We start from the raw sequence: 24,367 nt of genomic DNA on the forward strand, positions 1-24,367 counted from the left end.
CCGCTGACCTTTGTTAAGACTCCAAATGTAATAAAATGTTTCCACTGGTACACGTTTTCAAACAGGTGTCATAACACCATTGCCCAATCGAAACCTGTAGCGTGCTCTGGGTGAATGGTTTTATAAGTTTAAAGCATAAGCAGAGTTTAGAAAGCATAATAAAGCAAAACTTGTGCAGTGCTCGCTCGCATGCCAACAATCCTTTCCGACTCGGGAGGAAGCGAATTCCTCCCGAGTTCGCATGCATACCCAAAAATAAATAATCACTGGAATAATAATAATGGATGATGTGAGGTGGAGTTCAAACTTCTATATAATAATAATAATAATAATAATGGATGTGAAGTGGAGTTCAAACGTCTATATAGCAATGATGATGGATGATGTCAGGTGGCGTTCAAACTTCTATAGAGTAATAATAATAATAACAATAATGGATGGTGTGAGGTGGAGTTCAAACTTCTATATACTGTAGTAGTAGTAGTAGTAGTAATAAGAATAAGGCAAGCTGCTGCGCGCAACCTCCTCTCCGCCCTCGCCCACCCTTGCGGCTGGCAGGCAAGACGCCGGCAGGGCGCGCGCGCGGGGGGGGGGGGAAGGCTGGGTCCCCAAGGGATCAGCTTCTCGGTTCCGGGAGCGGATTGGTTGGCTGCTCAAGGGGAACTCCCCAGGGGGCGGCCACGTGACTCACGCGCGCCTGCGGCCGCGGAGTAAGTAGCGGCGCTGCTGCGTTTCGGGGCAGGCGATGGTTGCGTCCGGGTGACTGAGGGGAGAGCTCTGGCCGCGCGGGGCGGAGGGCGGGGGGAGGCAGCGCGCGCATGGAGGCGGCCGGGCAGCGCGAGTCTCCGGGGCGCCTCCTCCCCCTCCCAGAGCAGCGGGTGAGGGGGAAACGGCCACGGGGTGGGAGAGAGAGAGAGAGAGAGAGGCTCTGGAGTTCACGTGCAGGGGGAAGAAACACGTGTTACGCTCGTGTTCACATTCATTCCCTTCGAAATGTCCAGCTACTTTTTTGGGAGGGTGAGGAAGGGAGGTCCCACGAAAAGCTGTCGAGCGGATCCTTTAAAACAGTGGTTCCTCAACCTTTGTTATTGGTCATGCCCCACCTAAGCGTCTTTCTAAAATCCTAATGCTTCCCATATCCTAATGCTTCCCAAATTCTTATTATTCAAAAGATGAACCCCTATTCACTAGGAGGAAGCCCAAAATGCCATTCACTGAGTTATTATTTTCGAATTGCCCCCATAAAAAAAATCAGATTGCCCTCCCTCTGAGGCGTGTGCCCCACGTTGGGAACCACGGCTTTAAAATGTAAAAGGAAACCTGGATGCACCCCCCCAAAAAAAGAGGACATTAGGTGGGGGGGCAGGCTTCTGTTGGGAGGAGCAGAACCTCAGTTGTTAAGTGTTTATATTGCTTTTTAATACTTTGGGGGGGGTGTTTGAACTGAGAATTGCAGAGTTGGAAGGAATCCTGTGAGGGTCATCAAGTCCAACATTGAACATTGTGTTGCTACTTTTGTTCTGGCAAAATGCAGGGCGGGGAGGTTGGGGGATAGGCTTTTCAAATAAAAAAATTGATACTGAAGTGATTTCAAAGCATAGGAGCCAACTCTTAGGGGCCAAGGTCCACGCCCCAATAAAATATTTGAGGGGGCCAGGCTACCCCAATGTTGTTGGGCATTGTCATTCAAATGGTATATGCCGTGCCTTTCGATTGATTATGTTGGTCCCCCAATGTTTTTTTTCAATTTGGCACCCCCCCTTCAAAGCAATCCATTGCAAGCTGTTGCAGCCTAATAGGATGGCTGCTCTGAAGTTTGTCACACACACATGTGGACACACGCATGCACATGAATTTGTAAATCTGTCTTTCGTTTGGCTATGCCTGCTTGAATGCACGACCTTTCTCATACCCTTTCTAACACATGCATTTTGAGAGGATCCCTAACTTGGCAGAGAAAGCGCCCTGAAATACAGGACAAAACTCTTGTCGATACAGCATTTGACATTTACTGTAAATAAGGGACAATCCTGTATCATATAGGACAGGTGGCAACCCTAAAATGCAGGAACATGAGCTCTCCCATCCCAATTGAAACCATAACAGACCCTGCTTAGCTTTGCAAATGTGCTAGTGGTTTTATTGCTGCAGACTCACATTTCCTCTGCTCTTGTGAAGAACAGCTTCCCAGGGTACTGGCTTTTTCTTGGATGATGTGCAGTGGAGTTCAAACTTCTATACAGTACTCCATAATTATTATGTTTTGTAGGGGGTGAGTGGAAATTTATATGGGCCTTTCTGCATCTGAGGCGTTTTGTATTATTCTGGGGATTGCTGGATAAATTATTTACTTTCTGAGGGTTTTGAAAAAATCTTATGTAGAGTGTTTCCCTGTGGTTGATCATATATATTCTGTTGTTATAAAGAATGAGCATTATCAGGTGAATAAACTGGGAGGAATCTTGGAGGTTTTTTTGTTCATTTGGATAAACTTGTTGACACCTTTTTTTTAGAAATAAAATTTCCTACCTCTGAGCAGGAGGGTTAGAGTGCTTACCTCTTTATATAGCTTCCTGTTTTGAGTCCAAGGAAGCAAGTGTGCCAATGCCTTTGTATATTGTGGTAGAAGGAAACATTTTCTTAAGACAAGTGTTGGGATTGTTCTCATGAGGTTACACGAGGAGGCTAATAATTTCCATAACATACATTAGGAATCATCATCTAATAATTTAATTAACCAAACAGGTCATAACAGTGAAATCAACATTAAAAATATACACAAATAGGTCACAGACATTTTGCTCACTGCAAAAGGTAATGCAACACAATCTTTCAAAAATAAAGAGATGGTTACCAAAAGCTCAATAATAGGATAATTTATTGTCCAGTAACAACCAATCTCATGAGGAATCCAATCAAAGATGTGGATCATTAGACTTCTTAACCATTTCCCCCCTCTGTAGAAAAAGGCTGATGCATCCGCTTTTGCTGAACAGGAGGAATTTGAAGTGGTGAAGACTTTCAGTTGGAGGCCTGGAAAAGGTACTTTTTTGGGGGTGGGGAGGAAATGGCTGAGAAGTACAATCTTAGCTCTGAATACCAGAGATTCCCATATTCCTGGGAGAAGGCCCAATAGAGTAGAATACATACCTTGTATATCTCCTAAACTCTCAATCCCTGTAAGAGACTTTTGAGTAGCAGAACTGGGAAAGAGGACAGCCACTGCTAGTCCTTGCTGGTTTAGGTGAAGTACTGGTCTTATTCAGTAGATGGTAGCTCCTTATAACATTATATACTTACATTGTTGGCATCCGCCCTCTTGGGAGACAGTGGAAGAGTGTGCCTTCAGGGGCTATGTCAAACTGTTGGAGCCTGCTGTGTACTTATCTCTCCATGACCTGGAACATGTGCAGAGAAGGACACCCAAGATGATTGAGGGTCTAGAAACCAAGCCTTTTGAGGAACAGTTGAAGTTGCTGAGTATGTTTAGCCTGGAAAAGAGGAGACTGAGAGGAGATATGATAGCCACCTTCAAATATCTTAAGGGCTGTCACATGGAAGATGGAGCAAGTTTGTTTTTCCTTGCTCTAGAGGGTAGAACTCAAACCAATGGCTTCAAGTTACAAGGAAGGAGATTCCGACTAAGCATCAGGAAGAACTTTCTGACAGTAAGAGCCATTCAACAGTGGAACAGTCTCTCTCGGAAGGTTGTGAACTCTCCTTCCTTGGAGGTTTTTAAGCAGAGGTTGGATGGCCACCTGTCATGGCCACCTGGGAAGGGAGTTTGGAATATTACACAAACACCTTTGCTAGCTAAAACAACTTTTGTTATAAATGAGGGACGGAGTAACCCCTAGCATGTATCCATCCCATAGGAGCCAACTCCTAGGGGCCAAGGGGTCTTTGCGTCTCCCCCCCCAATAAAATATTTGAGGGGTCCCCCGACTGATGGGCATTGCCATTCAAATGGTGTCAAATGGCATGTGATCAATCAATTACGCAAGGCTTACTTGCCCCCCACCCCATCCCACAATATTTTGTTCCAAGTTGGTACCCCTGATCCACTCTTGTGCAATGAGACCAACACTTCTGTCCTGTCCCCCAGTTGCATTCCTTTTGGATGACATTGTGTCACCCAGGTATTTCACACTACTCAACGAGTGTTGCGGGCTACCTCACAGTCATTCTGCACCCCATCATTGTTTTCTTCCGTCTCTCTCTGCCACAGTAATTCCCAGAACGAGCAGTCTTCCCTCCCTGGACGTGCTTCACAAAACCACGACAACATTTTCTTCTTTTTCGCTTAACCGCACCGTCCCTTCCTCTCTCTGGCCTAACTGCCCCAACCGCCACTTGACCAACATTCAGATTCCCTTCGCAACAGTTGCCAAGGCTGCCCTGAACTGCCTTCCCCTCCTGACTAGTTACGTTTTTACTTATCCCCTGTTTTCCTCAGTCAAGTAGCTTTATGAAATAATATCAGATAAAACTGAAAGAGAAATATCAAACAATATTTGATACTAAAAGATTCCCAGGTGTGAATTTGTAATATTCAAAGATCGCCTCAAACAGCAGCAGTTGTTTTCTGCTGCCACGTACAATGAAGTGAGGAAATGGCTAAGCTGATACATCGCCTTAACCTATCAAACTCCCTAGGTTTCGGGATCCATTTCGCTGTTTAATTTTTCAAATAAATCAACAAAGGCTTCTTTCTTTATAGGTTTGGCAGAACATGCAGTGGAGAAAGTGAAAAGCGCCCTTGAGGAATTGGAAGACTTCGAGTCACCCTATGAAGACTCTGAGTCAGATGGCGAAGACTTAAGCATGCCCACAGATACAGCTCTTATTGAGACGAAAACTGTATCTCACTACGTAGAAGAGGACTGGGATAAAGAGTTGGAAGACAACGAAAACAATAGCAATCCTTATGGTAGGTTGATGCCTCAACATGGTTCTTTTAAAAAAAAGAAAATAAATGCTAGAAAGCTAGGTGTCTAGGGAGAGGTGCATTGTGGGAAGATATCTTTAGAACTGTTCTTGCATTAGGCTGATACAAGTGTCATAAGAACATAAAAAGAGCTTGTTGGATTGCTAGTCCAGCATGCTGTTCTCATGGTGACCAGCCAGATAAATGTCTGTGAGAATCCCATAAGCAGTCTGGCAGACTTGAGACTTTATTATGAAGCGTCTTGTATCTGTTGGATAAAAGAATGGATAACTCTAGAGAATACGGACTTGTTAGATTTGGAAGGTTTTAACAATAGATTTGGATGGCATGCATATTTATGTTATGACAAAAAGAAATCACATACCGGGTTTACGAATCATGTGATAAGAAGATCTCTGTACGAGGTGTGGGAAAGAAATAAAAGGCTGTTAGAGACTAAAACACCCTGGTGGGTCTCACCAGCAGAGGTATTAACAGTTAAGAAAGTAAATATGGAGAAGAGGCGGGCCACGTATGAGGAAATTTTGACGAAAACTGAAAAAGGATGGAGTTTAAAACCTTTTGAGGACATTAAAGGAGTGTTAACAGGATGGATAGAATACCATCAAATAAATGATGTGCTTAAAGAAGATAGAAAAATAGGTTTTGAGGATAAAAGATCCAAATTTCAAATAGAAGTGCTAGAAGGCAAAACAAAGCTTTTGGCAAAGATGTATGATTTGTTGTTGGAGTGGTATACAAAAGATGAGTTGACAAAAGAAGTGATGATTAAATGGGCAAAAGATTTGGGGCATAATATTGAATATGATGCGTGGTTGAAATTATGGAATCAAACTTTAAGATTTACAGCATGTACTGCCTTGAAAGAAAATGTATATAAGATGATGTACAGATGGTATTTAACTCCAGTTAAATTAGCTAAAATGTATAGAATGAGTGATAAAAGTTGCTGGAAATGTAAAGAGAAAGATGGTGAATTTTATCATATGTGGTGGACATGCGAAAAAGTTAAAAGATTTTGGGAAAGTTTATATAACGAATTGAAAAAGATGTTTAGATATACTTTTCCAAAAAAACCAGAAGCATTTTTGTTAGGAATAATGGGAGGAGAGATTAGAAAAGAAGATCAAACACTGTTTATGTATGCAACAACCGCGGCTAGGACTTTGTTAGCCCAAAAATGGAAATTACAGGAATTACCTACAATTGTGGAGTGGCAGATAAAAATGATGGACTATGCTGAACTTGCTAGATTGACATGCAAGATTCGTGACCAGGGGGAGACAAGGTTTCAAAAGGACTGGAGTAAATATGTGGACTATATGGAGAAAAACTGTAGATCATTAAAAACTCTCGCAGGATTAAAATAAACCTTACGAATTGACCAATATGTCAAAAAAGGAACTGCAAAAAAGGGAATTAACAAGAAACCCGCATGAAGGGAGGGGGGGAAGTCATAGCTCGGCGGAGCAAGGTAAAAGATGTGAATATAAGATTTTGTATAAAAGATTGGTTTTGTTAATTTGTTGAATTTGGAAAACTGGAATAAAATGTATTTTTTTTTAAAAAAGAGAATCCCATAAGCAGGACGTAAGTTCAATAGCACTTGTGATTCCCAGCATCTGGTATTCAGAGCTATACCAGCTCTGATGCCTGTGGTGGTACATAGCTTCATGACTATTAGCCATTCATAGTCATATCCATGAATTTTAAAATGAGTATTCTTTGAATAAATTGTACCAAATTGAGTATGAGATTAAAATTTAAGGGGTGTGGCTGGGTGTTTAAAAGGAAGCTACTATGGACTTTTTTTAAAAAAAACCACCAATCTACAGAGGACAGAGTGGTGTAAAAATAGGGATGTTTCAAGAACATAAAGGTATCTCTTTTAATCTGTGAAACTTTGAAGATACGCAATCTAAGACTACATGTGTCACTCAGTTCATAGCAACAGCATTAGGTGTGTGCAAGACGGGAGCAGTCCGGGAGAACAGAGTTGTAAGACAGCTAAAGATCAAAATCTACTTGGCACCTAGATGCAGCGGCTGTCGAGATTACATTGACAAAACGTACATCCTGTCTCTTTGTAGGGCCAGCCCTATAATCAGGCAGAGTAAATCAGCCACTTTTGGCAGCAGCTGTTGTTGGGTGGTGGTGGCAGCAGCAGCAGTTTGTTGAGCCATTTCTCCTGAGCCCTCTGGCCATTCCCATCCTGAGCTGGTGCTCTGGAAGCAGTGATACTTCCTTGCTGTTGGTCTGGGTTGGCCGACTGTCTCGCCTAGTTACCTTCTCCCAGTACATCACAGGTGGTTGGGGAAAGCCCCTGAGAAAGCAAGCAGAGAGGGAAACAGGCCAGAGCTTGTAGTCTAGCACAGCGTTTCTCAACCACTGTTCCGCGGCACACTACTGTGCCGCGAGACGGTGGCTGCTGTGCCGCAACGTGAGGCAACGAGAAGGGCGATTTGCAGCCGCCAATAGGCAGCGCTGACCCGCCGGAAAGGAAGCCGGCTGGGTCAGTCTGGAGGGCGCGAGGGCGCGAAGGGTGTTTCTCCGTCATCTCCTCGCGCTCGCTCCCTGAGCGAGGCAGCGCTTCATGGCCGAGGCCGCCTCCTCGCGCTCTCCCCGCGCGCTCAATGGAGAAGGCAGCGGCGCAGGGCGGCAGGGACTCTGGAGCAGCAGCAGCCCCGCCCAGCGGTGGCAGTAACAGCAGCAGCCGCAGCAGCAGCCGCCCCACCTCGGCGGGCTCCTCGCCGTCCTCCTCCGCCAGCCGGGGAGGGCTCTCGGGCCGCCAAGGAGCAGCGGCGGCGGCTACACCAGCGGGGAGGCCGGAGGGAGGCGGCGGTGGCGGCAGCAGCAGCAGCCCCAGCTTAGCCGCGGCCAGCCCAGGAGGGAGCGGGGGGCTGGCGGCAGGCAGGACGACGGAGGCGGTGCTCGAGGGCTCTCTCAGCAAGTACACCAACCTCATCCTCCCTATTCCTCAGTCCCCCACCCATTCCCAACCCCCAGGATTTGCCCCGTCTTTTAATGGTGGTGTGCCGCGTGATTTTTTTGACGGAACAAGTGTGCCGTGGCCCAAAAAAGGTTGAGAAACACTGGTCTAGCAGCCATCAGACGTACACACATATTGCTCTGCTCAACACGACGTACTCTGGTGCTTCCACTTCTGGATTACAGCATTCGTTTGAGCAGTTAGTGAGCAATAGCGCCGGAGAATATTATCTTCCTGAAACTCGTTCTAATCAAGAGAGGAAGTTTCCATTTGTTCTGCATGACTTGCCGACATGCTTATTGCAATATGTGTAGAGTGGTGAAGGAAGGGGAAATTAATTATTCAGTGACATAACAACAACAACAACAACAACAACAACAACAACAACAACAACAACAACTTCTCTTGCCATGTTATTTTACTTAACAACTTGGATCCAAATTTCATTGTGTTCAGCATAGACCTTTATAAGGCTAAAGTAAGCTGACATACTACTAAAGTAAGTTGATATCCTTTGATGAGGGTTGCAACCAAATTGGAGAAGAAGCACACACTGATAAACACTCTGAGATCCAATTTTGTGCATGTATTTAACTTTCTGTTCTCTTGGCTCAAGGAAAAAAGCTGACAAAATGGCCTTAAGGGTTGTTGGGAAGATAAAATGATACCTTCTCCATGTATGCTGCCCTAGGCTTATTGGAGGAAGGGTGGGATGAGAGGAATAATTGTTGTCAAAAATAATTTGCTCTGATGTCAAGAGGAGAGGGCCTTATTCCCTAGCATGGGTTCTTAGAATTGCAGCCTGTTGAAAACAGCTTTATAGACATAATCATATTGATTTAAAACCACTCAACACTTTAGATTTTGAAGATGTGATTCACTGCGGAGGTTTCTTGGATGAAGAGCCAGTGGCATGTTCAGTTCAAGAAAAGCCTTTGTATGACCCAAGCCTGCACCATGTAGCACCGGTGACTTGGAGACAGGTAGAGACTATGCCAGTGGAAGGCCAATTTGACGACGCTGTTGACTGAGGTGACACTGGGGTAGAAATGCGGACTTCTAAACTTATATCTCTTTGAAACTTACTTGAGACTCAACATGAATACCTCTTGTATTTATAGTTTATAAAACTTGGAAACTAGAGAAGTGGAAGATCAGAAACTAGGTGGATGGCAATTTTGTAGCACTTTTTGCTTTAAACTGGCTTGGAAACGGTATACGTACTGTAGGTTTTATTTTTCAGTTTAGCATGCTGTTACTGTGAGCTGCTTATTACTTTTCTCTTGTCATGTGTGCAATTTTAGTTCTTTGATTTGACACAAATGACCTCATTGAGCTGTCAATCCATATTTGTATCCATGTTACAAACTCAACCTTGTAACTGTTGCACTTCAGTTTTCTTGTATATGTTATTTATTTGACATTGGTGTTCTGACAGGATCGCTCCTGAAGAATACAGGCTTTTTGAGTGTGTACAATGTGTGTGTTTCATTTAATGTGATTGTCAATATAAATGTGGGGGAAATGGCTGATGCAACATACTGCTTTATCACCTGAATGCTTTTGCCTGCCTTCCATTGATTTAATCATGCAAACACAATGGAGCTCTTATCTGCAAACGCAAGATAATCCCCAATTAGTTCAAGAGCTATCATCCCCTTGTCTTGGATTGAGCCTCAAACTTGCTTCCATGCACCTGTGCTGACCCTGTGCCTTTCCCCAGTAATGAGGTAAAGGACCCCTGACAGTTAAGTCCAGTTGCGAATGACTCTGGGATTGCGGCGCTCATCTCGCTTTACTGGCTGAGGGAGCCGGTGTTTGTCCACAGACAGTTTTTCTGGGTCATGTAGCCAGCATGACTAAGCCACTTCTGGCGAAACCAGAGCAGCGCACGGAAACGCTGTTTACCTTCCCACCGGAGAGGTACCTATTTATCTACTTGCACTTTGATGTGCTTTCGAACTGCTAGGTTGGCAGGAGCAGGGACCAAGCAACAGGAGCTCACCCCGTCATGGGGATTCGAACTGATGACCTTCTGATTGGCAAGCCCTAGGCTCAGTGGTTTAGACCACAGCGCCACCTGCACCCCTTTGTTCATTGCAATTGAAGCCTGTGCTTATGCAGTGCCATTTACATGGTGAAAATGTTCACAGAAATCTGTGCAACGTGGCACCTTTTCTGAATTGAGTTCACTAGATGCTTCCCGCCAGCTGTTGCCTTGAGTCTCTGGTTATTTCCCGGAGATATAAATAGAATATTGTGACCTGGTGTTTGATGTTGATGCCGAAACTCTTGAAACACTCCTGTGTACGTGTGTGAAGGCTGATTCCTCCTTTGAGGATTAATTTGAACGACGCCTGCTATTGCAGACCATGCAGGACAGCCTCTAGAGGGCAGCACCAACCCAGCCCATAGTTTATGGCCTGTTTCCTCAAACAATAGGCTCTTACAGGGTGCAGCAGCAAAGCGATATAGTCTGAGACATGTTTAAGTGTTGATCAGGTGATACTGTGCAGGTGAAATTGTGCTTAATTGGGCCAGTGAGGTTCCCCCACCCACACCCAAAATTGTAACATATTGAAACTCGCATATTTTAACTGCCAGTTATCAGAATAATAATTTAAAAATGAATAATGATTTAGTTTAATTGGTATCCAGCTGTACCTGCCATATTTGAAAGCAAATTGAGCTGCCTCTCCTATGAGCTCAGAAAGAATATCACCTTGTCCTTACTCTCGTTTTCAAGGGATCAAAATTAATATGTAGAGAATTAGACTGCACATCATTCCCACATATTTTTTCCTATTACAGCTTAGCTCTGTTGGTAGTAGTCATTCCTGTCCAGTTTCCCAAGGTTCAGAAGGCTTTATCCTAAAGTGGTTTACATTTACAGTGGTACCTCGGTTTATGAACACAATTGGTTCTGGAAGTCTGTTCATAAACTGAAGCGTTCATAAACTGAAGCGAACTTTCCCATTGAAAGTAATGGAAAATGGATTAATCCGTTCCAGACGGTCTGCGGAGTAACCGTTCATAAACTGAAGCGAACTTTTCCATTGAAAGTAATGGAAAGTGGATTAATCCGTTCCAGACGGGTCCGCGAAGTACTTAAACTGAAGCGTTCATAAACTGAAACATGGGTGTAATTGGTTCCGGAAGTCTGTTCATAAACTGAAGCGTTCATAAACTGAAGCGAACTTTCCCATTAAAAGTAATGGAAAGTGAATTAATCCGTTCCAGATGGGTCCGCGGTGTTCATAAACCGAAAATTCATAAACCGAGGTGTTCATAAACCGAGGTTCCACTGTATATTCATGGGATAAAGGTGTCAGCGGTGATAGCAATAAGATCAAGTATAAATAAAAATTGTAATAATATGATCTCTTGGCATGTTTACTCTAAAGTTAGTATCTTTGGATATCATTCTGTACTTTTTCCTAGTATGTGTGTTTAGGATTGCAGGCAGCCTGAATTGTCTCAATTCCCGCTCTTCCCCACTCACCCATTCCATTATTTGCTTTGTAAATAACTCCCCCCTCGACATTCATGCAAAACGAAGACTTATAAACAAGTGGCTTTAGGGAGTTTCCTAAAATGGGCTCTACTACTGAAAAAACACTGACCTTTGTGCTAGCCAATCTAGCCTCACCTAAGACAATCCTGACCTCATTTCACTGTTAGTTTTTCCACCTTTAATTTGTTATGCAGCCTTTCTATGTTGTTATACAGAGGGCAGTTTACAAGCCATCAAAACAACAAACTACAGTATATCCTATAACAATCCAATCCAATGCAAATAAGTCATCTTGTTTCTTGTGTGTGGCCTGGGCACCACTTGATGTCAAATTGAAGTCTCTTACCAAAGGAGTTCCTAGTTCTGGGGTAGGAGAGTTGAAAAAAAACATTGCCACTGCACCCCTATGGGTAGATGGGTCTGAAAAGCCCGAGACATTTTTCTAGGAGGCTTTGTTTGTTCAGAATTGAGTATACATGCTAAATACACTAGTTATGGCAAATGAGCCACTATAGCTGCTTGATGGTTGTGAAAATTTATGTCCCAGGCTTTTTAGACTCGTCTACCCATGTACTATCTGAAACCAAAGGGGAGCATTGGTTGTCAGGTGTGAAATACATTGACATCTGTGAGGGACAGGGGATATCGGGAGGTCCCTCCCATCTTGAGCTCCAGCCCATCTCCGAGCGCTGGGGAAAGCAGGGAGAGTTCCGACTCAAGTGGAGAAGCAGGAAGTGGTGTCCGAGGCTCAGGCAAGGTAGCAGAGCCACTGCCCAAGGTGGGACAGGAAGGGGGGAGCAAGGGGGGAAGGCCAATCCCACCGACTCCGGAATTGCGCAAGAAACGTCGTGGGAAGAGGCTGGGTCTCCCCAAGCTTTTATGCTGGAGGAGAACGCGCCAACCTCCATTCGGAGGTACTGAAGAAGACTGATAAGATGTGTCAATCTCTGTAAATAGCACTGCCTTTAGCACTGTAAATACACAGCACCAATAAAAGAATAAAATGCAGAGCTGTGTGGAGTCGTTACTCTGAAGTAGCCCACCCAGGCCACTGTGACAACATCATTTTTAGTTCTCCTACCCCACTATAGGCCTAAATCATCTAGACCAAGCATCCCCAAACTGCGGCCCTCCAGATGTTTTGGCCTACAACTCCCATGATCTCTAGCTAACAGGACCAGTGGTTGGGGAAGATGGGAATTGTAGTCCAAAACATCTGGAGGGCCGAAGTTTGGGGATGCCTGATCTAGACCATGGGTAGGCAAACTAAGGCCCAGGAACCGGATCCGGCCCAATCGCCTTCTAAATCTGGCCCATGGACAGTCGGTCCGGGAATCTGCATGTTTTTAGAATGTGTCCTTTATTTAAAATGCATCTCTGGGTTATTTGTGGGGCCTGCCTGGTGTTTTTACATGAGTAGAATGTGTGCTTTTATTTAAAATGCATCTCTGGGTTATTTGTGGGGCATAGGAATTTGTTCTCCCCCCCCTTTCAAAATATAGTCTGGCCCCCCACAAGGTCTGAGGGACAATGGACCGGCCCCCTGCTGAAAAAGTTTGCTGACCTCTGGTCTAGACTATAAAGATTAAAGTTAGCGCTATTAACTACACACAGGCACAAACTGAGACATAGTGCAGTTACTGATATTTATTCGGTTTGTTAGTTACCTATCACCAGGCAGTCTCCACACGACTTAGTCAGATTTGAAGGCATAGGAAGTTGTTAAAAAACACCCACCCAAAATTAACACACCAATACATAAAACAAACAAAAATCTGAAAGCAGCAACTGAAAGCAGCACTAACACACAAAGCTTTGACATAGCTGAATCATATCCCATTAAATGCCTGGGGAAAAGAGGAAAGTCTGAACCTGGCACTTAAAAGATGCCAGTGTTGGCGCCAGGCGGTGCCATTTCTCTTGGTATAGGTATAATATGCTCCCTATGGCTCATTTTATAGGTCTACCCAAGGGATGTCCAATAGGTCGATGGCGATCTACTGGTCGATCCCCAGCAGGTTTTGGTAGATGGCGGTTGATTGCTGGCTGCTTCATCCGGCCCCTCCCCCTGTCCCCCGCCCTCTAGATCACTATACTGTAAGACAGACCTCTCACTGTGCGGCTGAATGTTTCATTACCAATCTATTTATGAACGACTTTATATTTATTACAGGTAGGTAGCCGTGTTGGTCTGCCGTAGTCGAAACAAGATAAAAAAATTCCTTCCAGTGGCACCTTAGAGACCAACTAAGTTTGTCATTGGTATGAGCTTTCGTGTGCATGCACACTTCTTCTGAATACAGGTAGGTAGCCGTGTTGGTCTGAGTCGAAATAAAAACTTAGTTGGTCTTTAAGGTGCTACTGAAGGAATTTTTTTATTTTACTTCTTCTGAAGTATCTGAAGAAGTGTATCTGCCCCCCCCCAAATGGGATTCGCCTCCCTAAAGCTCAACATATTTGACCTGAACCACCCCCAAAACAGGACGTTTCTCCCTTAAAAAAAGCTCACCAACTTTGACCTGAACCTCAAAGAAAAGGGGGCTTTCCTCCCTAAAAAAAGCTGAAACAAACTACAAGAAAGAAGATTCCACCTAAACATTAGGAAGAACTTCCTGACAGTAAGAGCTGTTCAACAGTGGAATTTGCTGCCAAGGAGTGTGGTGGAGTCTCCTTCTTTGGAGGTCTTTAAGCAGAGGCTTGACAGCCATCTGTCAGGAATGCTTTGATGGTGTTTCCTGCTTGGAAGGGGGTTGCACTGGATGGCCCTTGTGGTCTCTTCCAACTCTATGATTCTAACTTTGACCTGAACCCACCAAAAAGGGTTAGATCACTGCCAGTTTATAATTGTGTGAGTAGATCGCAGTCTCTTGGAAGTTGGCCCATCCTTGGTCTATCCCATCCCATTGCTAACAATGACTTCAGTATCTGCGGGTGTATCTTACGTAGCTGAAGAGGCACCATCCATGCACAAGAAGGAAGTATTTATTTGGGGGAAACCCCACGTTTGCAGAAGTACAATAAATGTTTAGAAAAAAAATGTAAACCAGGTGAGCCTCTCACCCCAAGACCCACAAGGACTGGAGCCTACTCAGTAATCACAAAATGCCCGCTGACTTTTGGAGTGGGTATGGACCCAGGGACAAGAATAATGGAACAGAGCATCTCAGGAAAATGTTGCTGGCTCCCTGCTTGGTCAGAACCCTGACCAGGAGCACCCCACACTGCAACATTTTGTTGCCACTCCCCCTTACTTGGAAAGAATTGTCATACGCAGACATTCACCCATTTTTTATTTTTATTATCAGGAGATGCAGAACTGGGTGTCACCAGCACAGTAGTAGCGACACTTGAGCTCAAACCTCTGGCAAATCTCCCCTGGAGATTTGAAACAAAGGTTAAGATGGTGGGGGAGATAAATATTTGTGGCACTGCGTGAGACAACACTTAAGAGGCGGAGCTGCTGTACCTGAGGCGCCATCTTCTGGAACCTGCCAAACAGGTGAGAAAGGGATGGCTGGGGAAAGATGCCTCTGTTCCCTAACCTTGAAAGCCATTCCTGAAGGATACTATGGTTGATGGGAGAAAAAGCTCCTGAGAGATCTCGGCTTCACTATTCTTCTTCCAGAGATAGTCATCAAAGGCAGACTCCATGTGGAAACTGGGCCAGAAGCCGGACCGATAAATTATCACAATCAATATTATGCAACAGTCTCTGGAGTTGTCCTGCCACCACATGCTTGATCACCTTCCCCAAGAATAGGAAGCTGCAGTGGAAGCAAAAATAACTCTTGGTTGCTTATTTTATTTGATGAGAGGATGCTCCAAAGAGGCAACCCCTCCATTGTGTATTCTGGAATCATTTTGTTTTTGTTTTTTAAATGTATTTATTAAAGATTTTTTCAAACAACAAAAACATACGAAAATACAAAACACAAAAAAAGAAATACAAAATACAAAAATGCAAAAACAAAAATTCTTACTTATAACCCTTATTTCTAATCTATTGACTTCCTCTTTCCACCTCCTACTGCGGTTCTTTACATTTCATACTTAGTAAATTCTTATATAAGCTCTAATTATTACTTCAATATTACCTTAATACTGTATCTTTTATATCTTGTCCTTATAAACTCAATCTATATCTTCTAAATTAATTTATCCTTATCTTCTATCAATACTTGTTTCACACCCTTGTATTATCTACAACCTCTTTGTATCTCCCTCACTTCCATTAATTCAATCTATTATACGCTTATTTTTCAAATAAATTTTGAATTTCTTCCAATCTTCTTCCGCTGCTTCTTCACTCCAATCCCGAAGTCTCCCCATCAACTCAGACAGTTCCATATATTCTATCAGCTTCTTCTGCCATTCATCCACAGTTGGTAATTCTTCATTCTTCCAGTTCGTTGCCAGTAATATTCTTGCTGCTGTTGTGGCATACAGAAAAAAAGTAACATCTTTCTTAGGTATATCATTCCCCGTTATCCCAAGTAAGAAGGCCTCTGGTTTCTTAACAAAGGTGTTTTTCAACACTTTTTTCAGTTCATTATAAATCTTTTCCCAGAAGTCTCCCGCTACTCAGTGGTTGAGCGGTTGGAGGGTGGATGGCAGCTAGCAGATTGAGGTTGAATTCTGACAAGACAGAAGTACTGTTTGGGGGCGGGGACAGGGGGTGGGCTGGTGTGGAGGACTCCCTGGTCCTGAATGGGGCAACTGTGCCCCTGAAGGACCAGGTGCGCAGCCTGGGAATCATTTTGGACTCGCAGCTGTCCATGGAGGTGCAGATTAATTTTGTGTCCAGGGCAGTTGTCTACCAGCTCCACCTGGTATGCTGGCTGAGACCCTACTTGCTTGTGCACTGTCTTACCAGAGTGGTACATGCGCTGGTTATCTGCTGTTTGGAATACTGCAATATGCTCTATGTGGGGCTACCTTTGAAGGTGACTCGGGGGGGGGGGGAACTAACGCAGAATGCGGCAGACTGGTGACTGGGAGTGGCCCCCAGGACCATATAACACCAGTCCTAAAGGATCTTCACTGCCTCCCAGTACATTTCCGAGCACAATTCAAAGTGTTGCATACCTTCCAACATTTCTCCGATGAAAATAGGGATGTCCCGTTCCATAATGATAATTTTACTCTTTATACTCCACACATCTTACAGGGTTGCTCCAGCCACTCTGGGCAGCTTCCAACATATATAAAAACATAATAAAACAGTAAACATTAAAAACCTTCCCTATGCAGGATTGCCTTCAGATGGCTCAGGGGTCGGATAACTTCATACCCTCCAACATTTCTCCAATGAAAATAGGGACACCCTAAGGAAAAGCAGGACATCCCCGGATCAAATCAGAAACCGGGACTGCTTCTGTAAATCAGCAATGTCCCTGGAAAATAGGGGCACTTGGAGGTATTGGTGCTGACCTTTAAAGCCCTAAATGGCCTCGGCCCTTCATACCTGAAGGAGTGTCCCAACCCCCCATCGTTCATCCTGGACACTGAGATCCAGCTCTGAGGGTGTTCTGGTGGTTCCCTCACTGCAAGACTGGAAGCTATAGGGAACCGGGCGGAGGGCCTTGTCAGTGGTGGCTCCCACCCTGTGGAACACCCATCAGATGCCAAGGTGATGATTGACTATGTAACCTCTAAAGAACCCCTGAAGGCAGCTCTGTATAGGGCAGTGTTTCCCAACCAGTGTGCCTCCAGATGTTTTGGGACTACAACTCCCATCATCCCTAGCTAGCAAGACCAGTGGTCAGGAATGATGGGAGTTGTAGTCCCAAAACATCTGGAGGCACACTGGTTGGGAAACACTGGTATAGGGAAGCCTTTTAATGTGCAATGTTTTATCATGGTTTTAAATACATATGTTGGAAGCTGCCCAGAGTGGCTGGGGCAACCCAGTCAGATGGGTGGGGTACAAATAATAAAATGCTGCTGCTGCTGCTGTGGTAGAGAATCCAAGGAACAGCATCTACATTATGGATGCAGGCTGAAGCACAATCAAATCATGCTTTTTAAGCGATGCACTCTTTAGCGAAGCACCTGCCAAAGATTGTAATTTTTGGTGTGGAGGTGGTTGGGAGATCTTTGACATTCTAATTCTTTCTTTCACAAGGGAAATGTTCAACACCCCTCCCCCTTAATTGCATGAATTTCCTAAAGCTGTGCGTTTCTTAACCATTTGCTTAAAAAAGAAAATAGCTGGGGAGGTTTTGTTGTTGTCAGTTGCCTGGCAAGCTGTTACATCATTAAACATGTTTAGCCTGAAAGTGTCTCAGTTAGTGTCTGCAGTTCCAGGCCCAGCTGTAAAAGAAAGAAAGAAAGGGGGGCATGCAAATAATTTCACAGACCGGGAGAAAAATGCTGAAGACAGCAGCTCTTCCTAGCCATCTGGTATTCTTGGGGATTCTAGTCTAAATCCCTGAGAGTCTGGCAGAGGTCACCTGGATTAAGTAGGCTGATAAATTCTAGCACTCTCATGAGCGAATGGCAAAACTCACAGTTTACCAAGGACATCCTGTGGATGGAAGCCAGGACCAACTTTGGGAACGTGTTATGACCGTGTGCTGAAGCGCCCCCTCCAGATACTAGTACTAACTGATAATTATTCAAATGGAGTCTTATTAGAATCAACATAACACACTTCTAGGTGTTCAATTAAATACGAAGTAAATCTACAATCTCCCACTATCTACAGAGAAACAAATTTGATGCAAAAGTTCATAATTATGTACTTACATGTAGTTGAAGAGACAATTTCTTGGTTTAAGCATAAAAGACTGAATAGCTTAGCAAGGTAGCCCTGTTTGATTATAGATATATATATATACACTGATTACAGATATATATACACACTCTCTCATTATAGGTTTTTCAATAGGTGTTTTACATTAGTAGAGAGGTGAGGAGGAGGAGGAGAGGATGGAAATGATACTATTAATACTTAGTCACATACATTTCACATACAGATACACATCGGCGGTTGGAGGATGGATGGCGGCTAACAGATTGAGGTTGAATCCTGACAAGTACTGTTTCTGGGGGACAGGAGGCGGGCAGGTGTGGACGACTCCCTGGTCCTGAATGGGGTAACTGTGCCCCTGAAGGATCAGGTGTGCAGCCTGGGAGTCATTTTGGACTCACAGCTGTCCATGGAGGTACAGGTCAATTCTGTGTCCAGGGCAGCTGTCTATCAGCTCCATCTGGTACGCAGGCTGAGACCCTACCTGTCTGCAGACTGTCTCGCCAGAGTGGTGCATGCTCTAGTTATCTCTCACTTGGAGTACTGCAATGCGCTCTTCGTGGGGCTACCTTTGAAAGTGACCCGGAAACTACAACTAATCCAGAATGCGGCAGCTAGAATGGTGACTGGGAGCGACCGCCGAGACCACATAACACTGGTCTTGAAAGATCTACATTGGCTCCCAGTACGTTTCTGAGCACAATTCAAAGTGTTGGTGCTGACCTTTAAAGCCCTAAATGGCCTCGGTCCAGTATACCTGAAGGAGCATCTCCACCCCCATCGTTCTGCCCGGACACTGAGGTCCAGTACCGAGGGCCTTCTGGCGGTTCCCTCGTTGCGAGAAGCCAAGTTGCAGGGAACCAGGCAGAGGGCCTTCTTGGTAGTGGCACCCGCCCTGTGGAACGCCCTCCCATCAGATGTCAAAGAGAAAAACAGCTACCAGATTTTTAGAAGACATCTGAAGGCAGCCCTGTTTAGGGAGGCTTTTAATGTTTAATCAATTATTTTATTTTATTTTTCTGTTGGAAGTTGCCTTATTATTATTATTATTATTATTCAGATACACAGATAAATAAAAACTGAAAGATTCAGAATTTAATCCTACCGGCTGTAAAGTTTTAAATAAAAATATTAATCGTGCTTCTTGTTGTTTTAGTATTTTTTTTTATGTCCTGCCTGCTATATTTCCTAGGAACGAATAATAAGACTCCGTCCTCTTTTCAATAGTTGAACTTTTTATGAGAACATTAAATACACTGGCAAACTGTCCATAAAAAGCTCCCCGTGTGTTTTAATCCAAAGCGATGGTGCCGAATGCATTCCTAGACAGCAAAATTGAGAACAGAAGTGCCAAGCGTACAAAAGCAGAACGTTCAAGATCATCAAGAATAAAGAAGAGTCTCACTGTTAATATTATTAGCTCACCGTAGATACTTGAGAAGTGGGACAGGGAGAGGCTGACCCAAATGGTTCGTGCAGTTTTAAAATAGCCCTCGATGGGGTAGATTGCCAAGGGTCAAGCTACAGGAAGAAGATCTAGAAATAAATATCCATCCGCATAAACATAGCCTTTTGCAAGCAGGTGCACAGCAACAAATCAACATTTCTTCTCTAAAAGATGTCCTGGGCCAGATGAGTCTTCAAATCCCCAAACCTAAATCCCTTTGATTATGGAGTTACACAGGACTTAACACCGTAGCTTTGTTTGGAGCAGGGAACACAATTGACAAGGTCACTTATCCGAGGCATGTCCCCCTGAACACATCACCCATCTAGATTAAGATTATGCAGCACAGCCAGCCCTGGCAAAAATGTGTCTCAAGCCACTAGCCAACTGTCAGCTTGTGTTTTTGTTACATGGAACAAACAACATATTATATTGCTGTTGTAAATGTGGAGGCTGTTGGAACTCCAGTCGGTGGGCCATGTTGCATTTCCTAGATAGGTCGTCTTTGAGCTGGGCGGGCAGCATCTTAAGAGATGTGATGAGGACCAGACTGGCACCGCCATGGTGAGATGTCCCAGCTGGAATATGTAACAGCACCCGATGAATTGGGTAGAGTAAATTCCCCAGCTCCAATCCATGTCACTGGGGGCAACTGGCAGGGAAGCAAGGAACTGACAGCAACAATCTCTAGTGGTTTAGTTCAGGCATCCCCAAACTGCGTCCCCCCAGATGTTTCGGCCTACAACTCCCATGATCCCTAGCTAACAGGACCAGTGGTCAGGGATGATGGGAATTGTAGTCCAAAACATCTGGAGGGCTGAAGTTTGGGAATGCCTGGTTTAGTTCATCTAGTGGGGGGGGGATTATTGGTTTATTATTGGTTGTTTTCTTTGTTTTTATGCTTTTATATTGTATTTTTGTTTTGTGAACCACCCTGAGATCTGCAGATGCCAGGGGGGTATACAAATTGTAACAGCAACAGCAAACCACATTGTGACCACCATTTCACGTGGTGGTGGTGACAGCTGAATCCAATTACTAACTGGATCTTATCTACCGCTTTTCCCCAGTAAGGTGAGACTTTGACATGGTGCCACCAAATATGCAAGAAACTAGCATTATCAGTGTTATACCTCCAGCAAATCCTAGGATACCAACCCATTTTGGAAGTCTAACAAATGTCTGATACCACTGATGTGTAATACTGATGTGTAAGCCTTTGCTTTTCTTTTAAGCTTACATGCATTGAAATATCCAATCCTTCTTTACATAAATAAGAACATTCTTCACTATGAATGGATCTACTTAGAACTCTCTCCCATCTTTTGCTAGCTTTGTCTTTCCCTAATTTCAAGTCCAAAAGAATATTATATATTAGTAATATTTTAATGGCTGTTGAGTCCGTTAAAAAAAATAAGCATTTTTTAATTACTCTTGATTAATGCAAAAAAATTATCAGTAAACAAATATCATAAAAGACTTTAGCTGTAATATTGTAAAAATGGAGGGCCTTAAATGTGATATTTGTATGGCAGTACAGATGTTACTTCTTGTGTCTTGCAGTCATTAAAACAACCCTGTAAGGTCATTTATTGCAGACGGAAGTCCTGAGCTCGCTTGTTACCCTCTTGACAGTGGAAATAAATGAGCCAGGAACATAGCGATGGTGCCTTATACCAGCAAATTGATTTGTCCATCTAGCCCGGTCTTGACCATTCCGACTGCTCATTTTCAGAGCCTCTGGCAGTGAAGGGTCTTCTTTCCCATCCCCAAATTGGATGGGATAGGGTGGGAAGAGGATAACGGGGCATTTTTTTTTGTTTCTGCTACTTAGTCATTGAATTTGTGTATCTAAAGCAGGGATGGGGCCACCCTGATATTGTTGGTCACCAACTCTTGTCAGCCCCAGACAGCATGGCCAGTTGATCAGAGATAATGACAATTGCCCCAGGTGCAAAATTGTTAGGGGGGCGCAAAATTTCAACCCCTGGTGCAGCCTCAATACAGCTGCATGCTTCCGTTGCTGGGCTCCATTGAAAATGGCTTATCCATGTTAACCAGGAAGTGACCGCTCCAGACAACGGAATGGAACTTCTTTTATTATCTTTACAGCTGCAATCTCCTGGGTGACAGGGAGTTGAACGTGCATGCGTACTCCGCCTGTTTCCCTCCCTTCCACCCCACCTCCTCCACACAGCCCTGGGCACTGGCAACCCATGTCACGCCACTGGTTGCCCCTCCAGCATTGCCCCTCCCTTCCCCCTCTACATGGCCCTGGGCACTGGCAACCCACACTACGCCACGGGGCCTCCCCCTCACTTTTTAACCTTCTGCTGTAGCATGTGGCACAAATAATCTGTGCAGTAAATGCAAACTAAATCAGCTCCCTGTTGTGCTTTGATCCCACCTAGTTGTGACGTGTTGCTTGATTTCCTTGTGGGCTATGTCCTACTTCACTCATTAACTGTGAATTAAAATAATGGACACACAAAAGAGTGGCTGGGATGGCTGGCAGCCTTAACAGTACTGCATGTATTTAAGAGTGGAACTGCACATTGGAAAGAAAATGGACCCGCTGCCCCAAAGAGTAGCATTGCCTGAGATTTCCTTTCCCCTCTCCGCAATGCCTGGGTCAACTTAAGCATTGCTTGGACCTTGGAGGGCAATTTATCAACGTGGAAGTTTGCTGGAGTGGCAGAAATCACGGTGCCTTTGTTTTTGTAAATTCTGTACTTTGCCAGGGAGTGGATGAGGGGGCATTTATGCCTTGCATCCCCACCATAACAGTTCATGGTACACAGAAGATCTTCCCCCCCTAATTCTTGCAGATGCTGCGAATCCACTAAGGAAGTGGTTAATGAAACCATATGGCGGTGCATATTTGGAACCCAGAAAAATGCTTTTCAACTGCAGCCTTAATAGATGCAGAAATGTAGTGGAAATATAACATTCTGACATCTCAAAGGGATGCTGGTGTTGTCTCACAGAGTCATTTAATTTCTTTTTAATGTTTGATATTTTATTACATTTTTATATATGCCGAAAGCCACCCAGAGTGACTGGGGAAACCCAGCCAGATGGACAGGGTATGAATTATACAGTGGTACCTCGGTTTATGAACACAATTGGTTCCGGAAGTCTGTTCATAAACTGAAGCGTTCATAAACTGAAGTTAACTTTCCCATTGAAAGTAATGGAAAGTGAATTAATCCGTTCCAGAAGGGTCCGCGGAGTACTCAAACTGAAGCGTACTTAACCCGAAGCATGGGTGTAATTGGTTCCGGAAGTCTGTTCATAAACTGAAGCGTTCATAAACTGAAGTGAACTCTCCCATTGAAAGTAATGGAAAGTGAATTAATCCGTTCCAGATGGGTCCGCAGCGTTTGTAAACCGAAAATTCATAAACCGAGCTGTTCATAAACCGAGGTTCCACTGTATTATTATTATTATTATTATTATTATTATTATTATTATTATTTCCAATGACTACTGTATACATCCTGTGTTGCCTTGCACAATATATATGAATCGAAGGGGCATTCATTAAGTGGAATTGACTGTGCAGAATCTGCTGTCATTTTGTCCCCTTACACAGAAGATTATCTACCTCACCAAAATAGGAGCTTAAGTGAGGGAGAAGTGGTCAGAAACATGATCTCAAAATTCATGCTTGAAAATGATGGTTTCCAAAATAATGTTTAGAGTTCCCTTTTTAAATTTTTTTTTATTGAACTCAGTTCAGCTAAACAAGCACATTTATGATAATGTTGTGAGTGGGTGATATTTCAGCACTAAATAAATTCAAAATTGCATTCTGTGTAGAGCGAGACAGTCTGCAGGCAGGTAGGATAAACATGTGAAACACCAGACAGGTCAAAGAGCAGCAGTCTGACAAACCAGAGGAGGAACCTGCTGGTCTCGCAGAGGTATAAGCTGCTCACCCTGACAAGCATTCTACCAAACAGACAGAAGATTGGTCCTCTAGTTTCACCAGATTCCCTTGACCAGGATTCTGCAAAGTTGCATGAGCCCCATCTTCAAATTCCTGCACATCTTTCTTCTTCTTCTTCTTCTTCTTCTTCTTCTTCTTCTTCTTCTTCTTCTTCTTCTTCTTCTTCTTCTTCTTCTTCTTCCTCCTCCTCCTCCTCCTCCTCCTCCTCCTCCTCCTCCTCCTCCTCCTCCTCCAGCCAGCAGCCCTGGTGGTACACAGAGCCAGCTTCGAACCTGCTCTCTAGTGCCCAATAACTTATTTTATTAATTAGGAATGCAGCATGATTCATGACCAAATCAGATCAGAACCCTCCTTTGGCGGGGAAAGAAACTTGATTTTTTAAAAATATATTTTTTATTAACTTTACGACCTTGGAGTTAACAATGCCAGGATTGGCATTAGCAACCGCCGCCGCCGCTGGTTGTTGCCAATTTGTATCTCTTACATAAAGCAAACATATGAAAACACTTAGCTTGTTAAAACATTGTCAAGAGCAATGATGGCAGAAGTGGGAACCGTTTAGCAATTTTTCTTTGTCAAAGTTGATAGGAAAATTATATTTGCAGAGCAGCTGTGTGCCGAAGAGCTTCAAATTTCGCTGGCTGCAGGCACAAACAGCTTTGCGAAGAAAAGTTTAAGATGCAGAACACTCTTTCTTGATGCGGCTGGGAACTCTAGTTATTCAAATTCACCATCGTGGCTCCCTATGATTATCATCAGATGTTAA

General features: G+C 44.0%; 1 protein-coding gene across 1 annotated transcript; it reads left to right on the top strand.

The window, feature by feature from the left end:
• The first annotated feature begins 808 nt into the window (after positions 1-808).
• Positions 809-9,415, top strand: COPRS (coordinator of PRMT5 and differentiation stimulator). The gene is made up of 4 exons (XM_035103845.2): positions 809-878; positions 2,964-3,042; positions 4,721-4,930; positions 8,799-9,415. The coding sequence occupies exons 1-4, from the start codon at positions 819-821 to the stop codon at positions 8,966-8,968; spliced, it is 519 nt and encodes a 172-aa protein (XP_034959736.1). The 5' UTR covers positions 809-818; the 3' UTR covers positions 8,969-9,415.
• Positions 9,416-24,367: the final 14,952 nt, after the last annotated feature.

The sequence above is a fragment of the Zootoca vivipara genome, chromosome 2 (assembly GCF_963506605.1).
Source record: "Zootoca vivipara chromosome 2, rZooViv1.1, whole genome shotgun sequence".
Lineage (NCBI taxonomy): Eukaryota > Metazoa > Chordata > Lepidosauria > Squamata > Lacertidae > Zootoca > Zootoca vivipara.

What these genes read in the sequence shown, in the direction of transcription:
- COPRS (XM_035103845.2), top strand. Translation starts at nt 819, where the DNA reads ATGGAGGCGGCCGGGCAGCGCGAGTCTCCGGGGCGCCTCCTCCCCCTC. An exon ending in TCCCCCTCCCAGAGCAGCGG is followed by an intron (nt 879 to 2,963) that starts GTGAGGGGGAAA and finishes CCCCCTCTGTAG; the next exon opens with AAAAAGGCTGATGCATCCGC. An exon ending in AAACAATAGCAATCCTTATG is followed by an intron (nt 4,931 to 8,798) that starts GTAGGTTGATGC and finishes TCAACACTTTAG; the next exon opens with ATTTTGAAGATGTGATTCAC.